This window comes from Hakea prostrata, chromosome 10, assembly GCF_041222555.1.
Source record: "Hakea prostrata isolate BN-2017 chromosome 10, UWA_Hpros_2, whole genome shotgun sequence".
NCBI lineage: Eukaryota > Viridiplantae > Streptophyta > Magnoliopsida > Proteales > Proteaceae > Hakea > Hakea prostrata.
The window spans coordinates 47,787,782-47,804,423 of NC_142609.1; the positions used below are offsets into that span (position 1 = coordinate 47,787,782).

Consider the following 16,642-nt stretch of genomic DNA (forward strand, 5'->3'; position numbering starts at 1 on the left):
ATGATGGAAGAGGTCGAAATTCCCTCTCTCGTCCGAACCAAAAGGAAGCATGACTCGGTCGATGCTTCTGCCCCGAAAAATCCAAAAAGAATAAAAATTCTGAGTAGATCTTCGTCCCCCAATGGTCTTTAACGAGGACAGACCAAGTCACGCAGGATCCCGAGAAGGCCGCCGAATGGAGCTCTCTCGGCCTTATGCCTGCCGACCGTCAGGCCTTTGAAACCCTGCAAGACGACATTCTCGTTCGTCTTTCCACAAGGTATAAAGATTCTTAAGTTTTTCACTTGCTTTGTAATCTCTTCTGGGATCTTTGATAATTTTCCTGCTTTTCCAGGAATGTTGTGTTGAGCTTCTATGAACACATTGAGGCATTGAGCCGGGTTGGTCGTAGCGGCTACTTCCTTCAAGACTGTGAAGAGAATTTGGAGAAGGCCAATTCTGAAGTTAACCGGTTGAAGAAAGCAGCCGAAGAGTTAACGGAGAAGAATGACGAGGCCATGAGTTCTTTGAGGAAAGAACTGGACTTGTCGATTAGTCGTGCTGCTGCTGCTGAGCGCGAAGCCAAGAAGCAGAAAAATGAGGCTACCGCATTGGGTGAGAGCCTCGTGCTTAAGGCCCTGGAGAACGAATGCCTAAAGAAGATGGCAGTTCCCAGCAAGCCCGAACATCTATCACAAGATCTTCAGAGGGACTGCATTCGGAAGTATCTGAACAGCGTTCCTTTCACTGACCTAATGAGTTCATTCAACCTCCAAGCTTATCGAGAGGGGCAGAATGATGTTTGGAAAAAGATTCTTGAATCTAACCCTTCCTTTGACACAACTCCCTTTCATAGCGTGTGTCACAAGGAAATCTTCGAGAAGCTTGAGCTGCCTTTCCCCGATTGGGTTTTGGAAGAAGAGGATCCTTATCCAGCAGATCCAAACATTAAGAAGTATCTTGCTGATTCGCCGCCTCTTTCCGAAGAAACTCAAAAGCCTACCTCAGACAACGATCCTTCGGCCGAAAATGTAAAAAACCAATACGAAGTGTCTTTTTTTTTTTTTTTAAGGGTTGGCCCCCACGGCCTTCTTCGAAATGCCTCCTTTTTCTCGAACTCTTCCAATGCCTCCTTTTTCTCGAACTCTTCCAATGATTGCCATAATACTTTCTCATATCGTATCCAGGGATTTGTCTATTCCCTCACGTAAGAGATATTTAAGAATGAGATAAGTTATCATGTAGATTAACTTGTACCTTAATTGAAGATAACGCTCGAGACATCAGAGAGATGCGTTCAGGAGAGATGCGTTCGGTTAATTTGATTCTTCCGAACCTTTTGTGACACTTGAACCTTATCTCCCAACTGCTCCTTCTTTATGACGAAGCCCAAACGTTTCCTTGTATTCGCGTACAAGTTGCTTTTCCCAAGGAATTGGAAATACTCTTATTTAATACTGATGCGACGGTTGGAATTTGGCAGTTTCCTTATATCAGGTGCACATTGTTCCATGTGGAAACCTAGGTCAACCTTCAAGTTTCGAATTTGAAGCGTCGTTATCTCCTGACCTTTGATCCTGCCTTTTTCGAAATTTGAAGCGTCTCTTCCATCTTGTCCCTTGATTAACTTGGGCTTTCAACCGTCGCATCACTCCTTGAGGCTATTTAAGTTCCTCAAGGGTGTTTCATCCTTATCCTTGCTATCTGCAAGTTATTTTTGTCTACTAGATTTGCAAAGTAGTATTTTGTCTTCCTTTGCTGTCTCTGTATTCTTGTCCTCCAACAATATCTTCGATCAGAACCTGAACAAGTAAGTCTTCTGCTCTGTCATTCAGTTTTATCACAAACTTCTTCTCCCAAAGTAATCTCCACAGTATTCATACATTGGGTTTGCTCATTACGGAAGTTCCCTGTTAGGTATTCGTTATTTGATCTGTTCGACAGAAATCTAAGGTTTTCCCTTTTCTGCTATATTTTGTTGGATTTCTCGTACTAATGATGCTTGCTTTTCACTTGCAGTGCCTCTAAGAATTAACTTGGATAATCTTAGGGCGAAATCTTGCAAGAAGACTGCTCCAGTGTTGACGAAGGTCGTTCCCTTCGAGGTGATTGCCGTTGGTGAATCTTTTAAACGTGGGGAGATTGTTGTTTATTTGATATAAAAACTCATCAGGCCTATCCAGGCCAGGGTCTGACGCAAGTACGCTCTCCTTGAAGTAGGTCTTTCGCTTTGGCCTTCCCTTTGACTCCGATCTCCTCTTTCCTGCTCCACACAGATCAGGGTGAATCTTCAGATCAGATTCCCACAGCTTCTGCTGGTGCTTCTCCCACAACTCCTTTGCCTAGGGAGACCGTTCGGTCTCCTAAGGGGGATGTGGCTCCCTTCGTCGTTGCTCGCACTGCTGAAACCCCTGCTGGCACTACGCTAGAGTCCTCTTCCATTATAAAGACCCTTCGGGCTTCTAAGGAAGATGTGGTCCCTGCAGTTGTCATTCCGGCCTCCGAACCCAACTCTAGTGCTTGTTTGGCATCCTCCTCCAATCCTTCCGAGGAGGTTCTCCAGGAGGCCGAGGATTTTGCCATTAGGAAGCACCCTCGGTTGGCAGATGATGTGTTCCATCCTTCCTAGTCGTTGAAGATGTTTGACTTGGTGACAGGCGATTTTGACAAGGCACTAGAATGGTGCACTGCTGTTCAAATGCCTGCCGAGAGCAAAGCCCTCTCTATGGTCCCAGATAAGGAACTTATGAAATCACTGGTGATGTAAGTTTCTCTTCATTACCTTTCGTTCTGAATATTTTTTCTTTTGCTCTTGACTAACTCTTAAGTTGTTGCAGGAGTCATACTGGTAACTTCCACAACCAAGTGGAGGCAGCCATTAGACTCAGTAGACTGAACGATGAGCTTGCCAGGCTTCGGGGATAATCCAAAGCCAAAGATGTCGAGATTGCTCGTCTTAGAAACCAAGCTTGGGAGATTGCCCGAGAGAAGAATTCCGAGAACAAGCGTCTTCGTTCGGATTTGGATGGTGCCAGGGAGAAGATCCAGCAGCTGGAGCTGGAAGTAGGAAAGCTTTCAGCAGGGGCGAAAGGGTCTGGAGCTGTGTCAACGTCCCAAAGGCAAGCTGTTGCCCGAGTCCCTTTCAACTGATGTTCACAGGGCTTGCATCTTCAAATATTTGCAGAGTAAGCCTTTTGTTGACATGTTGAACGCTTATAACTTGCAGGCATACTGGGATGGTGAGAACGAGGTATGGGAATCGATACTAAGGAGAAATCCTTATTTCAACACGGCTCCCCACCGCGCCAATTATCATCCTGAAGTGTTTGCAAAGCTGGGACTTCCTCTTCCTGCCTAGGCCAAGGATGTGATGGACCTTCCACCTCCAGATCCGGATATAATGCATCATCTTGACGACTCTCCTCCTTTGTCTCCTCTTTTAGAGGATTCAGCTATAAAGAGCTTGCCTTTAATGCAGGTTTGATCAAAGATCAGGCTTCTTCCGGAAAAGTTGGATAAAGAGTATGGAATTGCGGAGGATTTTGTATTTACAAAATGCTTCGCAATCCATTCCCGAGGGAAATAAACAAATGATAACATATGTTTTCCCGACTCTGTTCTTCTTCTTCTTCTTGAATCTATGTTGCTTCTTGACTTTGTGTTGCTTCTGACAAAGCTGCTTTGATCTTGTTTGAATTCTTGACGATCACCGACGATGACTTTCCTTTTTGACCGAACGAAGATTGTATCTCAACACTTGTTATCTCATATGTATATTTGATGTAAAGGTTGGCCCCTTCTGGTCGTTTAAAGGAATAAAGAATTAACTTCATCTTTGAACTTTGTCAGTCACTTGAGTCTTTGTTGTTTCAAAACAATGCCTTTACTTAAAGATTTCCGTAGAAATTCAATAAGTTTTGAGAAGGAACTCACTCGGGTTTTAATCCGATGCCTTGTAGAAGGTCCCACACGGGTTTAAACCGTGCCCACACGGGTTTTAAACCGATGCCTTTACTTAAGAATTTTCGGAGAAATTCAATAAGTTTGAGAAGGAACTCACTCGGGTTTTAATCAGATGCCTTGTAGAAGGTCCCACAAGGGTTTTAAACCGATGCCTTTACTTAAGAATTTCTGGAGAAATTCAATAAGTTTGAGAATGAACTCACTTGGGTTTTAATCCGATGCCTTGTAGAAGGTCCCACACGGGTTTTAAACCGATGCTTTTTTATTTTGTCGCTGGATCTGATTTTGAGTGTTGTGTGATGCCCCCAATCAAAAGATAGTATGTTGAAAACTGAGAATTGTATTGATTGAGTTGAATTTTGTTACATCATGAATGAAAATGATAATCTCTTCAAGGATAATATTTCTTCAAGTGCCTGGCATTCCACGAACGATCCAACTCTTTCTGGGTTGTCATGTTCTTTAGCTTATAAGCTCCCGAACCGACCGGTTTAATAACCATATATTGGCCTTCCCATGAAAGGTCCGATTTCCTCTGATAGCGTGGATCTGAAGCTAAAGTATTTCTTAATACCAAGTCTCCTGCTATGTATCAACGATTCTTCACTCGGGAATTATAATGTGATGCTATCCTTCGTTGATAATGTTGAGTTCGTGCTATTGCTTTTGCACGAACTTCATCTAATAAGTCAAGGCTATCTAACAGTCCTTGTTCATTCGCTTTTGCTTTGAACTTTCTTTCCCGTAGTGTTCCAGCCATTACTTCAACAGGTGTTAACATTTCAGATCCATAAGCCAGTTTAAAAGGAGTTTCTCCTGTGGGTGTCCGAACCGTAGTACGATAGGCCCACAATACGTTGTGCAATTCTTCGACCCATAATGCTTTATCAGCTTTGAGTCTTCTCTTTATCCCCTCAAGTAATGTTTGGTTTGTAACCTCCACCTGGTCATTGCTTTGGGGGTATGGCACTGATGACATACGATGCTCGATCAAATACGTTCTGCAGAACTGTTCAAATTGTGGGTTATCAAATTGAGTGCCATGATCGGTCACGATTATTTTTGGCATCCCGAACCAATATATGATTGACTCAAGCACAAACTTCTCCACCTTTCTTTCAGTGATGGTTGCCAGGGCGCTAGCCTCGACCCATTTGGTGAAGTAGTCAATCGCTACTATGAGATATTCTCTTCCGCCCGACGCCTTGGTGAATTTTCCCATGATATCGATTCCCCACATCGCGAAAGGGATGGGGTCTAGAATCGAAGTCAAGGTTTCAGCTGGGCGTTTAGATACCGTAGCATGGATTTGGCAATTGATACACCGATGAACATATTCCATAGCAGCTTGCTGAAGCTTAAGCCAACATAAACCGAGCCTCAAAATTTTGTGTGCCAGGGCCCAACCGCCCATGTGAGCACCACAAATTCCTTCATGTACTTCGGCCAGAGCTAATTCCGATCCTTCGGGACCTAAGCATCTCAAAAGGGGTTCGGAATAAGATCTTCCGTATAGCTTTCCGTTCTACATAATGAATCGTGCTGATCGCACCTTAATTAATCTTGCTTCTTTCGGATCTTCTGGCAGTTTATCATCTCTCAAATATTCTACGATCGGATCCATCCAGCAACGCTCTGCTTTAATATAGGATATTTCTTTTTCCCAATAATTTGGGAATATTACTTCTTCTATGTAGACCGAAGGGTCTAAATTCTTTTCTTTGGCATTGACTAATCTTGATAACTCAGTTGCCATTGTATTTTCCTTTCTTGGAATCTGACATACTTTCAGATTCTTAAATTCTTTCTGCAATGCTTGCACAATCTCTTGATACTTTTGTAATCGGGGTTCTTTAACGCCATACTCCCCTTGTACTTAATTGACAATAAGGTCGATTGGATGAGCTTGAAAGTATGGCCATAGTTTTCTAGCTGCTATCATAAGAGCCAGAGCCTACTTTTGATCTTGAGAGTACCGTGTCTCCACGTCAAGTAGTACATGGCTGACATAATAAATTGGCCACTGCTTTTTGTCTTTTTCCCAAACGAGTACCGCGCTAACTGCCGAAGGGGATGCTGCTAAATACAGCTGTAAAATTTCTCCCTTCTCAAGTCGGGACAATAGCGTGGTCTTCCCAGTGTTTCCTTCAGATCTTCCAAAGCTTTCTAACACTCCTCAGTCCATTTTGCCTCCTTACTGCTCCTCAAGTCTTTGAGTGCTTTGAAAAAAGGTAGGCACTTTTCTCCCGACTGTGAGATGAAACGATTCAACACGGCTACTCTCCCCGTTAAACATTGCACATCCCAAACAGTCTTGGGGGCTTCCATATCAATCAAAGTTTGTATTTTGGCTAGGTTAGCCTCAATACTTCTTTGTGATACCATAAAGCCTAAGAATTTTTCCGACGAAACTCCAAAGGCACACTTCTCTCGGATTCAGCTTCATTTGGTATTTCCGTAGTACTGAAAATACCTCTGTTAAATCTTCAATATGCTTTGTCCTCGCAGTGCTTTCACCAGCATATCGTAAACATACGATTCCACGTTCTTCCCGATCAAGTCTTTAAAGATTTTGTTGACGGCCCTCTGATAAATACCCCCTGCATTTTTCAGGCCAAACGGCATGACTTTATAATAAAAACTCTCACGATTAGTCATGAAAGCCGTAAACTTCTCGTCCTCCTTGTTCATAAGGATCTGGTTGTATCCTGAGTATGCATCCATGAAACTTAATGTTTCATAGCCTGCTATTGCATCTATCAACAGATCAATCCTGGGTAATGGGTAACAATCTTTTGGGCAAGCCTTGTTGAGATCTGTGTAATCTGTACACATTCTCCACTTTCCATTTGCCTTTTTGACCATTACCACGTTGGCCAACCAGATTGGGCATTCAATGGGTTCAATGAAACCAGAGTTCTTCAATTTTTCAACCTCGCCCCGAACGGCCTTGTACTTTTCTATGGTGAAATTTCTCCTCTTTTGAATTATTGGTTTCACCTTCGAATCTATCCAAAGTTTGTGCTCTGCAATTTGCCGATCAATTCCTGGCATATCGTCCGCAGACCACGCGAACACATCGTTATTTTGTTGAAGAAAAAACTTCAACTCCTTTTTGAATTCTTCCAGTTGCTCAGACCGCTATCAATAATTATTTTCTCATCATCGGGATACAGCTGTACTTGTTCCAACTTTTCTACCGGCTCGGGCCTTTGCATTTCTGCCTCGTCCCGATCATCTCGTACTTTTATTGGTAACGCCGTTACCTTTCTTGGGCCCTCCTTATCCTTTAAATATGCAACATAACACTGTCGAAGAGATTCTCTTGTCAGATGAGACCTGACCAATCCCCATCTCTGTCGAGAATTTTAATTTCAGGTGCTTTGTTGAAACTATAGCACCTAACTTTGATAAGGATGGCCTTCCGAGGATGACATTATAAGTCGGAAGCTCTCGAACCACCAAGAAGTTTACCCGAACAGTAGCCTCTTTGGGGAAGCTTCCAATCGACAGATCTAACTGTACTAATCCTTCCGCTATTGCGGACGATCCCTGCAAAGCCATATAGATGTGTGGATGAGGGCTCCATCAAGTCTTCATCCACTTTAAGCTTTTGATAAGCTGCATAAGATAAAAGGTCTGAAGCAGACCCGGTGTCAACTAACACCCTATGTACTTCTCGGCGCACGATTTCTACCTTAATGACTATGGCATCATCATGAGGTAAACAGACGCCTCTTTCATCTTCTTCGCTGAAGGTGATTGAACCCTCACCATTCGGCCTTTTACGCTTTTACGTCTCTCCGGTCCCAACAAACTTGGATTTGGCTTTCAGCTTCCGAGGCGACTCAGATTCGAGACCTCCAAATATTGTTAGTATGGGTGACCGAGTGGCATCGATCACCTCCTTACCTTTCTTAGATTTTGGAGCCTCCGTCGGTTGTTATGGACTAACCGAGCGGTCCCTTTTGTTACCTGTGTCTCGCTGTTCCGCTCGTCCTCCTTTGACGAAATTGGACAAATGCCCTTGAGATATCAATCTCTCAATATCTGCTTTTAAATGTCTGCAATCATTGGTATAGTGACCGTAATCTTTGTGGAAACGACAATACCTCTCTCGATCTTGCTCCCCAAGCTTGGTGGGAAGCTTTGGAGGCCACTTCAAGATATTTTGTTTCTTGATAATATTTAAAATATCAGCCCAAGGAGTATTTAATGGAGTATACTCACTTTTACCGGGAGACCTTTGGCGCCACGCCTGGTGAGGCTTCCCGACTCGATCACGAACATTCTGTTTCAGTTTCTACTTGTTCTCAGGAGCCTTATGTTCTTTTGTAGAGGTTTTATTATCCCCCTGGCGTGCGTCTAGGATCTCCGTGACCTCTGCCTGCTTTTGGCATCTTTGCACCAATTCAACATAAGTAGTAGGCATATCTTGAAGTAATAACTCCAAGAGTCGTCGGTTAGTGAGTCCAATGAACAAAGCAGTTTTAGCCACTTGCTCATTTAGATTCTCTATCTCCATTGTAACCCTGTTAAATCTTTTCAGGTATTCCCGAATCGATTCACTTTTCCCTTGTCTGATAGTGAACACGGTCTCCTCGGTCTTTTTTATTTGGATTCCGCTTTGGAATCGCCCTATGAATTTGCGCGCCAATTCTTCAAAATCTACAATCTTTCTGACGGGAGATTCGAAAACCATTTTTGTGCTGCTCCAGTCAAGGATGAACCGAAAACCCTGCAAAGGATTTCATCGGAATTACCCGCAACAGCCATAGTCTGCTGATAATAACTTGTGTGAGCTGTGGGATCTCCCAAACCATCGAACGTGGAAAAAGTCGGTAAGCAGAAATTGTGAGGAAACTGATATCCAGCTATGGGCCTGGCAAACGGAGTTTTTCGAATAACCAAATAAATATCATCGGTTATCCTCCCTCTCGCCAATTGTCCGTGCTTTTGATTTATATTGGCCAATTCCTGACCAATAATGTGCTGACCGATCTCCGACGACACGATCATTCTCTCGAGCAACACGTCTGATAGTTGGTGAGCGAGTTCATACTCCTGCACCCAACCTTGTATTTGAATCAGTCATACTTCCTTGCGGTCCGTCGAACCGATCGTCTCACCTAAGGAGTTCTCCAGTTCTCCTAGGTTCTCTTTCTCGCCACCAGTCGCCTTCCCGGAAGTTTTGACCGACATTTTGTTCATCGATTAGTCGTTGCTTCCACTGTAATGAGCGCCTCCCGCATCACGGTGATCGGGCGCTTACGGTGCCACCACTTGTCTGGTTAGCACACGAAGTGCCTGACTTACCTCCAACATCTGGAGTTTCAGTTGATCCAGTTGATACTGGAGTGGATCCGGAGGATTATTACCTCCTTAACCACCATCTTCCCGCACTTCATGGGGTCGACTTCCCTCCGGAATATCTGGATTATTTACTCCGGGAATTTGGACGCCAGCATCTCGTTGGGCTGCAGCAGCCGCTGCTGCCGATGATCTAATCACCATGGCTTTCTGAAACAATTCCCACAGACGACGCCAAATGATGCGTCCAAAATCTGCTCAGCCCTTAGATCTCCTGAGAATAACCTGCAAAAACGAACATCAGATGTGGCCCGACCGTTGGGATCGGGAGTCCACCTCCGAAGGCTAAGTCAGTGATGAACTTAATCACAAACGACTCTGCTAGAGCACAGAGCTAAGGAATGAATAACGAGAATACAATTTAGATTGTATCCGTCCTTCTACCTTGTGAGTAGGTGATGTCTTATATAAAGTGTACCTTCGAATCTCCTTTGTTGGATGTATTTGAGCCTTCTTTGGATAGTCGTTGGATCTTAACAGATAGATCCGTTGAGTGATAGATCTCTACTAGGTTGGACTAGTAGATGACTCCTTTGATAATACGATCGTTATATGGTAGTTATCCATATAATAGCGATGAGGGACAGCCACCAAATGCTGCTAGCCGTCTCTAGGTTGATTAACCTATTCCGATCATATCGGATTAGGGCGTGCTTGTGACTGAGTTAGTTTTCTTCCTCAGCAAGCCATCTCAAGGACCCAGCTCTCTCGGAAGTGAGTCGATTCCTTTCGTCTCGATCGGGGTCGAGAGTCGAACCAAGATTGAACCAGGTTCGGTTATATTTTCTCCATATCAAAAGGCTTGCTAGAAGATATTGGAGTCCAAGTACCAAACCCTAAGATGCTATATTGTGACAACAAGGCTACCATTAGTATTGCTAATAATCCTGTGCAACATGATCGAACTAAGCACATTGAAATTGACAGGTTTTTTGTCAAAGGAAAGCTGGAACAAGGGCTCATCTGCATGCCTTTTGTGAGGTCTGGAGACCAAGTAGCAGATATTTTCAGTAAGGGTTTGAAAGAAGGAGATTTCCTTCCTATTGTAGGCAAGTTGTGCATGACTAGTATCTATGCTTCAACTTAAGGGGGAGTGTGGGTTGAGTCCTACTATGAGTTCAACTCTATTAGAGTTTTTGTTTATGTAAAATTCTATTACCCAAGTAGGGGTATGTACGTAATAGTGTTATCTTCAAGTTATTATAAATAAAGGGCTTGTGATCACACGAATCAATTGAGCCATTCTACCAATATCGTGTTTCTCAACATAATCAAGTCAATGATGAAGAAGAAGTGGGGAGCAGAAGAGAGAAAGAAGACTGAAGCAAAAAACAGTCTCATAAAGGAGAAGGCATATGGCTAGAGGAATTAGAACGCTACCAAAGGATCTAGTTATTATAAACATCTTTAAAATAAGGTTCCTCTGACTCTGACTTTAATCAAAAGGTAGATCTGCTACCACACTTTTCCGGAATAGCATGTATACACTTGAGGTTCCCAACTTTTTGCAGAAAAGTCCACACCATCAAATTTGGACATTAATTGCTAACGATGAGGAACTTTAATTGCAAGAATCAAGATTAGACTTGTAACCACACCAGATATAATCAAATGTTCTCAAGAATATACGTAGTCATAGCCTCACATGCACCAATAGACACAATGTACTATTCATATCCAAAGTAACTGCTTAAAGGCTAGTCATTTACCACCCGTCATTAGATAAGGAATTTAGATGTTTTATTCTACTTTCGTCACACCTTGACATATATATTGAAGGATCTCAGCAACCTCTCTTCCACCATTATTGGATCTACTAGTTTCCTCATTGCTGAGCCTACCATCAATGGGCTCTATTTTTACTGGTCAATGATCTTATAAATTGGGTTGGTTATTATGGTCTACAACTCCCCAGTGTATGCGGTTGTGGGGTCTCCATACAGAGTTTCAAATTTGCCCATAAATTTGGGTCTGGGTGTAACACTTATTACTTAAGAATTAAGAATGCAGTAAATCTAGCTTGAATGTCCAGAATTGATCAATATTTTCATTGTAGACTAGCCAAGGATGGAACAGGTGGAAAACTAGACCAGAAATCATGTTTCCATTGAGACCAGGATGGTCAACAAGTCGATCAGCATCAGATGATAAAAGAGCAAAGACATCAAATGGCAGATGGTTAGCACAATTAGCATTTATAAGTTCATAATAGGAACAGAAACTGAAGAGCAGTACCTATTTGGCCGATGAAAGCAGTGTCAATTAAGGAAGCAATGGGATCTGCTGTCAAAGCCATGGCTGCAGGAATTGCAATTTGGGCTATCTCAGAGCCAAGCTCATCCATGTTTAAGACACGCCTGGTCATACAATGGTCAAATCAATCATTAACAGTTCGTACTCGAATAAAGGCAATTCTGATCGTCCAAATTCACTAGGTAACCAACCAGTGAAACAAAAACTCATTGAATTTTGATATTAAACCAGGTATGTTGAATACTATGCCTTATTTTTGTTTTCATAACTGTGGCAGATAACACTGAAGGAACACAATGAAGTAGTACCTTGCATCCTTGAAAATAACACAAAGAGGGATCTTTCTTTTCTTTCCACAAGCAAGGGATTCAGTGTCCTCTGCCATTGTAGGACGAACCGAATCTCAGCAATCTGCAAATGATAAACATATAGTCTTTCAGAAGCAGCAGATAATCAAGCTTATTGCTGCCCCCCAAAACAAAAAAACAAAAAACAAAAATGAAAAAACCAAATTAGGCAACATTTTGACTGAAGCGGTTGACTTATCTAAATATATCAGTGGAGAAGAAAAAAGATGATAGGAAACAAAGAAGCAGATTAAGAAACTCATACACGCAGAGATCATCAATGGAGAGTTCTTCAATACAGAACCATTTTTATCCCCTCATCCTTCCACCCCACAAAGAAAAAGGGTGGATGATGTACCAAACAAGTTGCTACGAGCAAATGAAATCAACATGAATGGCAAGTTATCATAACTGTACATATAAAGAAGAAGCCACGAAACAAAACTCTTAGAGCCTGTAACCAACCTCTAGCAAAGTGGCCACATCTAACCTTCAATAAACAAGTTCAGGTTGAAGAAAAGAAACCCACTTAGCCACTGCAAAGTAGGCTTTATATTAAGGCTCAGTATTCAGAATAATTTTCTTTTTTGGTACAGAGAGTTCAGAATAATCAAACTGCCATTTGTGGACTTTCTAAGATTCCATTGAATGTCGCAACAAAAAATAAGAACCACAAGATCAGAGGGGGAGAGAGAGACATAAATGCCACAAATTTCTATGGATTCAAAATGACAATAGCAACAGATCGCACGAAAGCAACTGATCGCACAAAGTCAATATCTCTATTCAATTAGTAAGACAAGAATGCAAAAAACCTACAGAGTAGTCAGTCACCACGATGTTGAGACCAATAAACACCCAGAAGTCATCAGCCTGGTAACCTTGTAACCCAGTTTCCAATTTGGAGTTCTTTTACTTCAATTTCACCTTTTCCTACCTTCTTCTTCGTCTTCCTCTGCTACCCAGATCTGCACTTCTGCTCCTTGAGAGGGTAAAACCTGAAGTAATCACTGAATGCTTCAACAACCAGCAATTCGAGCCAGTGGCGATGAAGATTTCTCCTTTCTTTTTTCGAATATTAGGCCAATGTGGATTGAAATCTTCTATTCTCCAGTACTCACAAAGTAGGCATTTTCCTTGTTTAACAGTCAGCAATTATTCACCAACTCTACCTTTTAAATGGTCATGATTGTGGAATGGAATTTTTCCTGGTTCGTACCAAACAAAACTTTCTTCCCTTTGTCATGTTACTTCAGACTGAAACAAACAGACTGAAACGAACAGCACAACATGGAGAAACTCAGAAAGAGTTGGTCAGAAATTTTGATTTTTTTTTTTTTTATTCAATATTTTTTAACCAATCGCTTCAGTGAATGAGACTAATGCTGCAATACCAATTTTTTTTTTTTTTTTTCAAAAATCAATTCCAAATTCAATTATGGACAAAGGGGTCAAAGGGTGTCATCACTTTCTACCCCAAAAAAAGAAAAAGCGTGTCACGACTCATTATACTAGAGGGTTAGAAAATGAATCCGTAGCCTTCTAGTAATGTCTCGATCACTGTGACGCTGTAATTTCTTGATGACTGAGATGTTTCAGAGTGATTTACTCATTCTTAAATGCTCAAGTGGACTTTTTCTACCACAGGTTCTAGGGTCTTCCAGCTTAGTAGGTCCTCATGTTTATTTCCACCCTTTTTCATTATAAATCATTTTTTACTTGTATGGGTGTTCGACTTGAGAGCTTAATATAATTTTAATTTTTTTTAAAAATAAATAACAGATACTATAGACTCTTAATTTAAAAGCTGCAAATCAATAATAGAAATTTGAAGAGCCTCCAAAATTTCATGAAATGATGTTCATTCTCCATTTTTCTACTGGTTCATGGATTTCTTTCTAACATTTTTTTTTTTGGGTGAGAGGATTTCTTCCTTACATTCACAGGCCTGAGTCTTTTCATCCTTTGTAAGTAGTATTACAAACTTACTTGGAATTACATGTAAGAACCCTAGTTCAGGTGACTTTGGCTATGTAATGCTCATTCAACTTGTCTAATTGTAATCATTTAATTAATTGTATATTGTTTTTGATTTTTCATATTATGCAAAATGAAAGTTATCTAGTTGCACAAAGATTTGGTTCAATTTCCTTTTTTCTGTTTTGGGGGGTGTATTTTATATGTAGATTAGGAAAAACAATTTTCAGTTCCATTAATTGATTATTAGTTTATTACATACTCTATAAAAACTTCATCTATTTTTCGGATGCAAGCAAGAAAATAGTGCTCTAAATAATCTACTTTTAATTAAGGGAAGAATTTTGTAAATTTATATTATTAGTTACAGCTCTAGCTCCTTTTTGATAGAATGAAACAATGTTTCATGAATGAAAGTTGATTTGTAAATGGTATTCTTAAATAGATCACAGATGATGCGAGGAACCATCTCAACAGCAGTAGTTACAAGGTTGAAGACACTCTAAATGATCGTAATTTGGCAAAGTTATACTAGACACAATCCAACTTATCACACCTAGCAACGGCCTCTCCTAGCGAGTTGATGGTCATCCATTGTAGGGCGACATCGCGGAGCTACTCTAGGGCAATGGGGGCCATCCCCCCCCCCCACCCCCACCCCCAACTTCTTATTCCGATTTTTTGAAAATTTCCATCTATGTGAAATATCTTGAAGGAAAATTTTAACAATAAAGGCAATGGCTAAAAAAAATCATTGTCTTTTATATAAAATATTAATATTTGGCATCTTAATGTTAAATCCTAGCTCCACCCCTAGTGCATTTTAATGAATCGTTGCAAAATAGTGTAGGTGAATATGACAGCATTGCTAGAAATTTAAGGGGACAAGCAAGTTTTGCTCTAATTGGAGTTTCTTTGTGCAGACGATTTATCCACTTTGAGCTAAAGATATTAGTTTTGATAAGCTCATGGTTTGATCGAACAGCCTAACTACAGTCAACATTCGAAGCCTTGGAGATACTTTTGAGAGCTTCCTACAACGCATGCTTGGGGTTAGATTCATAGGAATTTCTACACCTCAGACAACATTGAAGGAATCGTTGAAAATTTGTATAAACCTGTCTAGATAAAACCCCAGAGAATCGTTGCAAATGGTAGATATAATTTAATAAATAAAATAAGAACAGATTACAGGAGGGAGATGTAAGATGTTTACTTCAATGGTCGATAAAGGACATCAAAGCAGACGCCAACAATACAAGTTATCGTAGACTTGTAGAATGTCAAACATCTATTCGATAGAATGCCACAAAGAACCAAAAAACACCTGGAAAAACTCGTTCGATCAAAAGCGAAATAAACGGGGTGGAGCCATGATTGAATATTAGGGGTTGAGGAATGAGTTCGGTTGGATCATCTCTTTATTGGACAAGCACTAGCGTTTGTTAATTATATATATTATATGGGTTTATGTAAGGCTTACTATAAGTCCCATCTTTGAATTACTTTATTATATTCAGAAATGGAGGTCTATATTAAAAATATAAGTAAATTAATAGAATAATTAAAATATAAATAATGCAATTATTGGTAAATTATAAAAAATATACTGAAATATAGCATAGAGACTAAAATTGTACGATTATATTTGTTTTTATTTTAAACTTTAAAAAATCATGAAATAAATAAGGTAAGGAATAAATTGTACAATTTGTCCACTTTGAGCTAATGATATTAGTTTTGATAAGCTCATGGTTTGAGTAGATAGCTTACCTGCAATCAACATTTGAAACATTAGGTTGTGTTTGTTTACAAAGATTGAGGGGGAAAAAAGGGGTGGAAAACAAGAATGTGGGCCCATGTGTAGTATAAACCTTAGGGACATGTTGGTCCCTCTACGTCTGAAATTTTAATATATTTAACGACGACTAACGGTGTTAGTCTACTTAAGATCCACACGTAATATATTGCACTAAAGGGACCCAACAATAGTTTGTGGTCCACTAAAGGAACCCACACATAAAGAACCCTAAAAAAAATTAAAATTAAAAATTATAAAAAAAATAAAAAAAAAAAAAAAAAAAGGAAAGAAATGATGGCACAAATGGTAATATATATATAATATATTCAACGGTTATGATCTCCACCTTCTATTTGAAGTAGCTATCAGCAGAGCTATCCTTTAAATAGCACGCTTACTTGGTTTTCCCTCAACACAGATATTAAAATTTGATTCTCTTCGATCGTGAACCTTCTTCATCTTACTGTTCTAGTTTTCAATATTATTTTCTTTGCTAAAAGCTCGTTGACATTGCTAGCTAAATCACCCATAGATGGTTAAAAAATAATTAATGGATGGAACAACGAGACATATCGACTTGTTTTGTTGGAGTTCAAGTAAGGAATTGATGATCCTCATGGAGCATTAAGTTATTGGAATGATTCAATTCATTTATGCAACTTGGTGGGGATGACATGTGGCCATCGTCATCAACGGTTTGTTAGCTTAAATCTAAAAGGAAAGGGTTTGGGAGGAATCATATCTCCTTCCATAGGGAACATCACTGTTCTACATTTCCTCAAAGTTGCAAGTGATAGTTTCTATGGTGAAGAGATAGACAATCTCTTTCGACTGCATTCATTAGTTTTGCTAATAATACTCTCGAAGGAGAACTTCCTACCAGTTTGTCTAATTGCATTAGTCTAAGAGAAATCTACTTCAACAATAACAACCTTGTTGGGAAGATTCCATT

At 40.5% G+C, this 16,642-nt stretch overlaps 1 protein-coding gene across 1 annotated transcript in view; it reads right to left on the reverse strand.

Moving 5' to 3' along the window:
• Nucleotides 1-13,223, reverse strand: part of LOC149003568 (protein DETOXIFICATION 42-like) — a 76,521-nt gene extending 63,298 nt beyond the window's left edge. The window contains exons 1-3 of the mRNA XM_089136910.1: nt 12,732-13,223; nt 11,874-11,976; nt 11,548-11,669 (exon numbers count right to left, since the gene is read on the reverse strand). Of these exons, the coding sequence (XP_088993036.1) occupies nt 11,548-11,669; nt 11,874-11,950 (199 nt within the window). The 5' untranslated portion in view covers nt 11,951-11,976; nt 12,732-13,223. The remainder of the gene's footprint in view (nt 1-11,547; nt 11,670-11,873; nt 11,977-12,731) is intronic.
• Nucleotides 13,224-16,642: the final 3,419 nt, after the last annotated feature.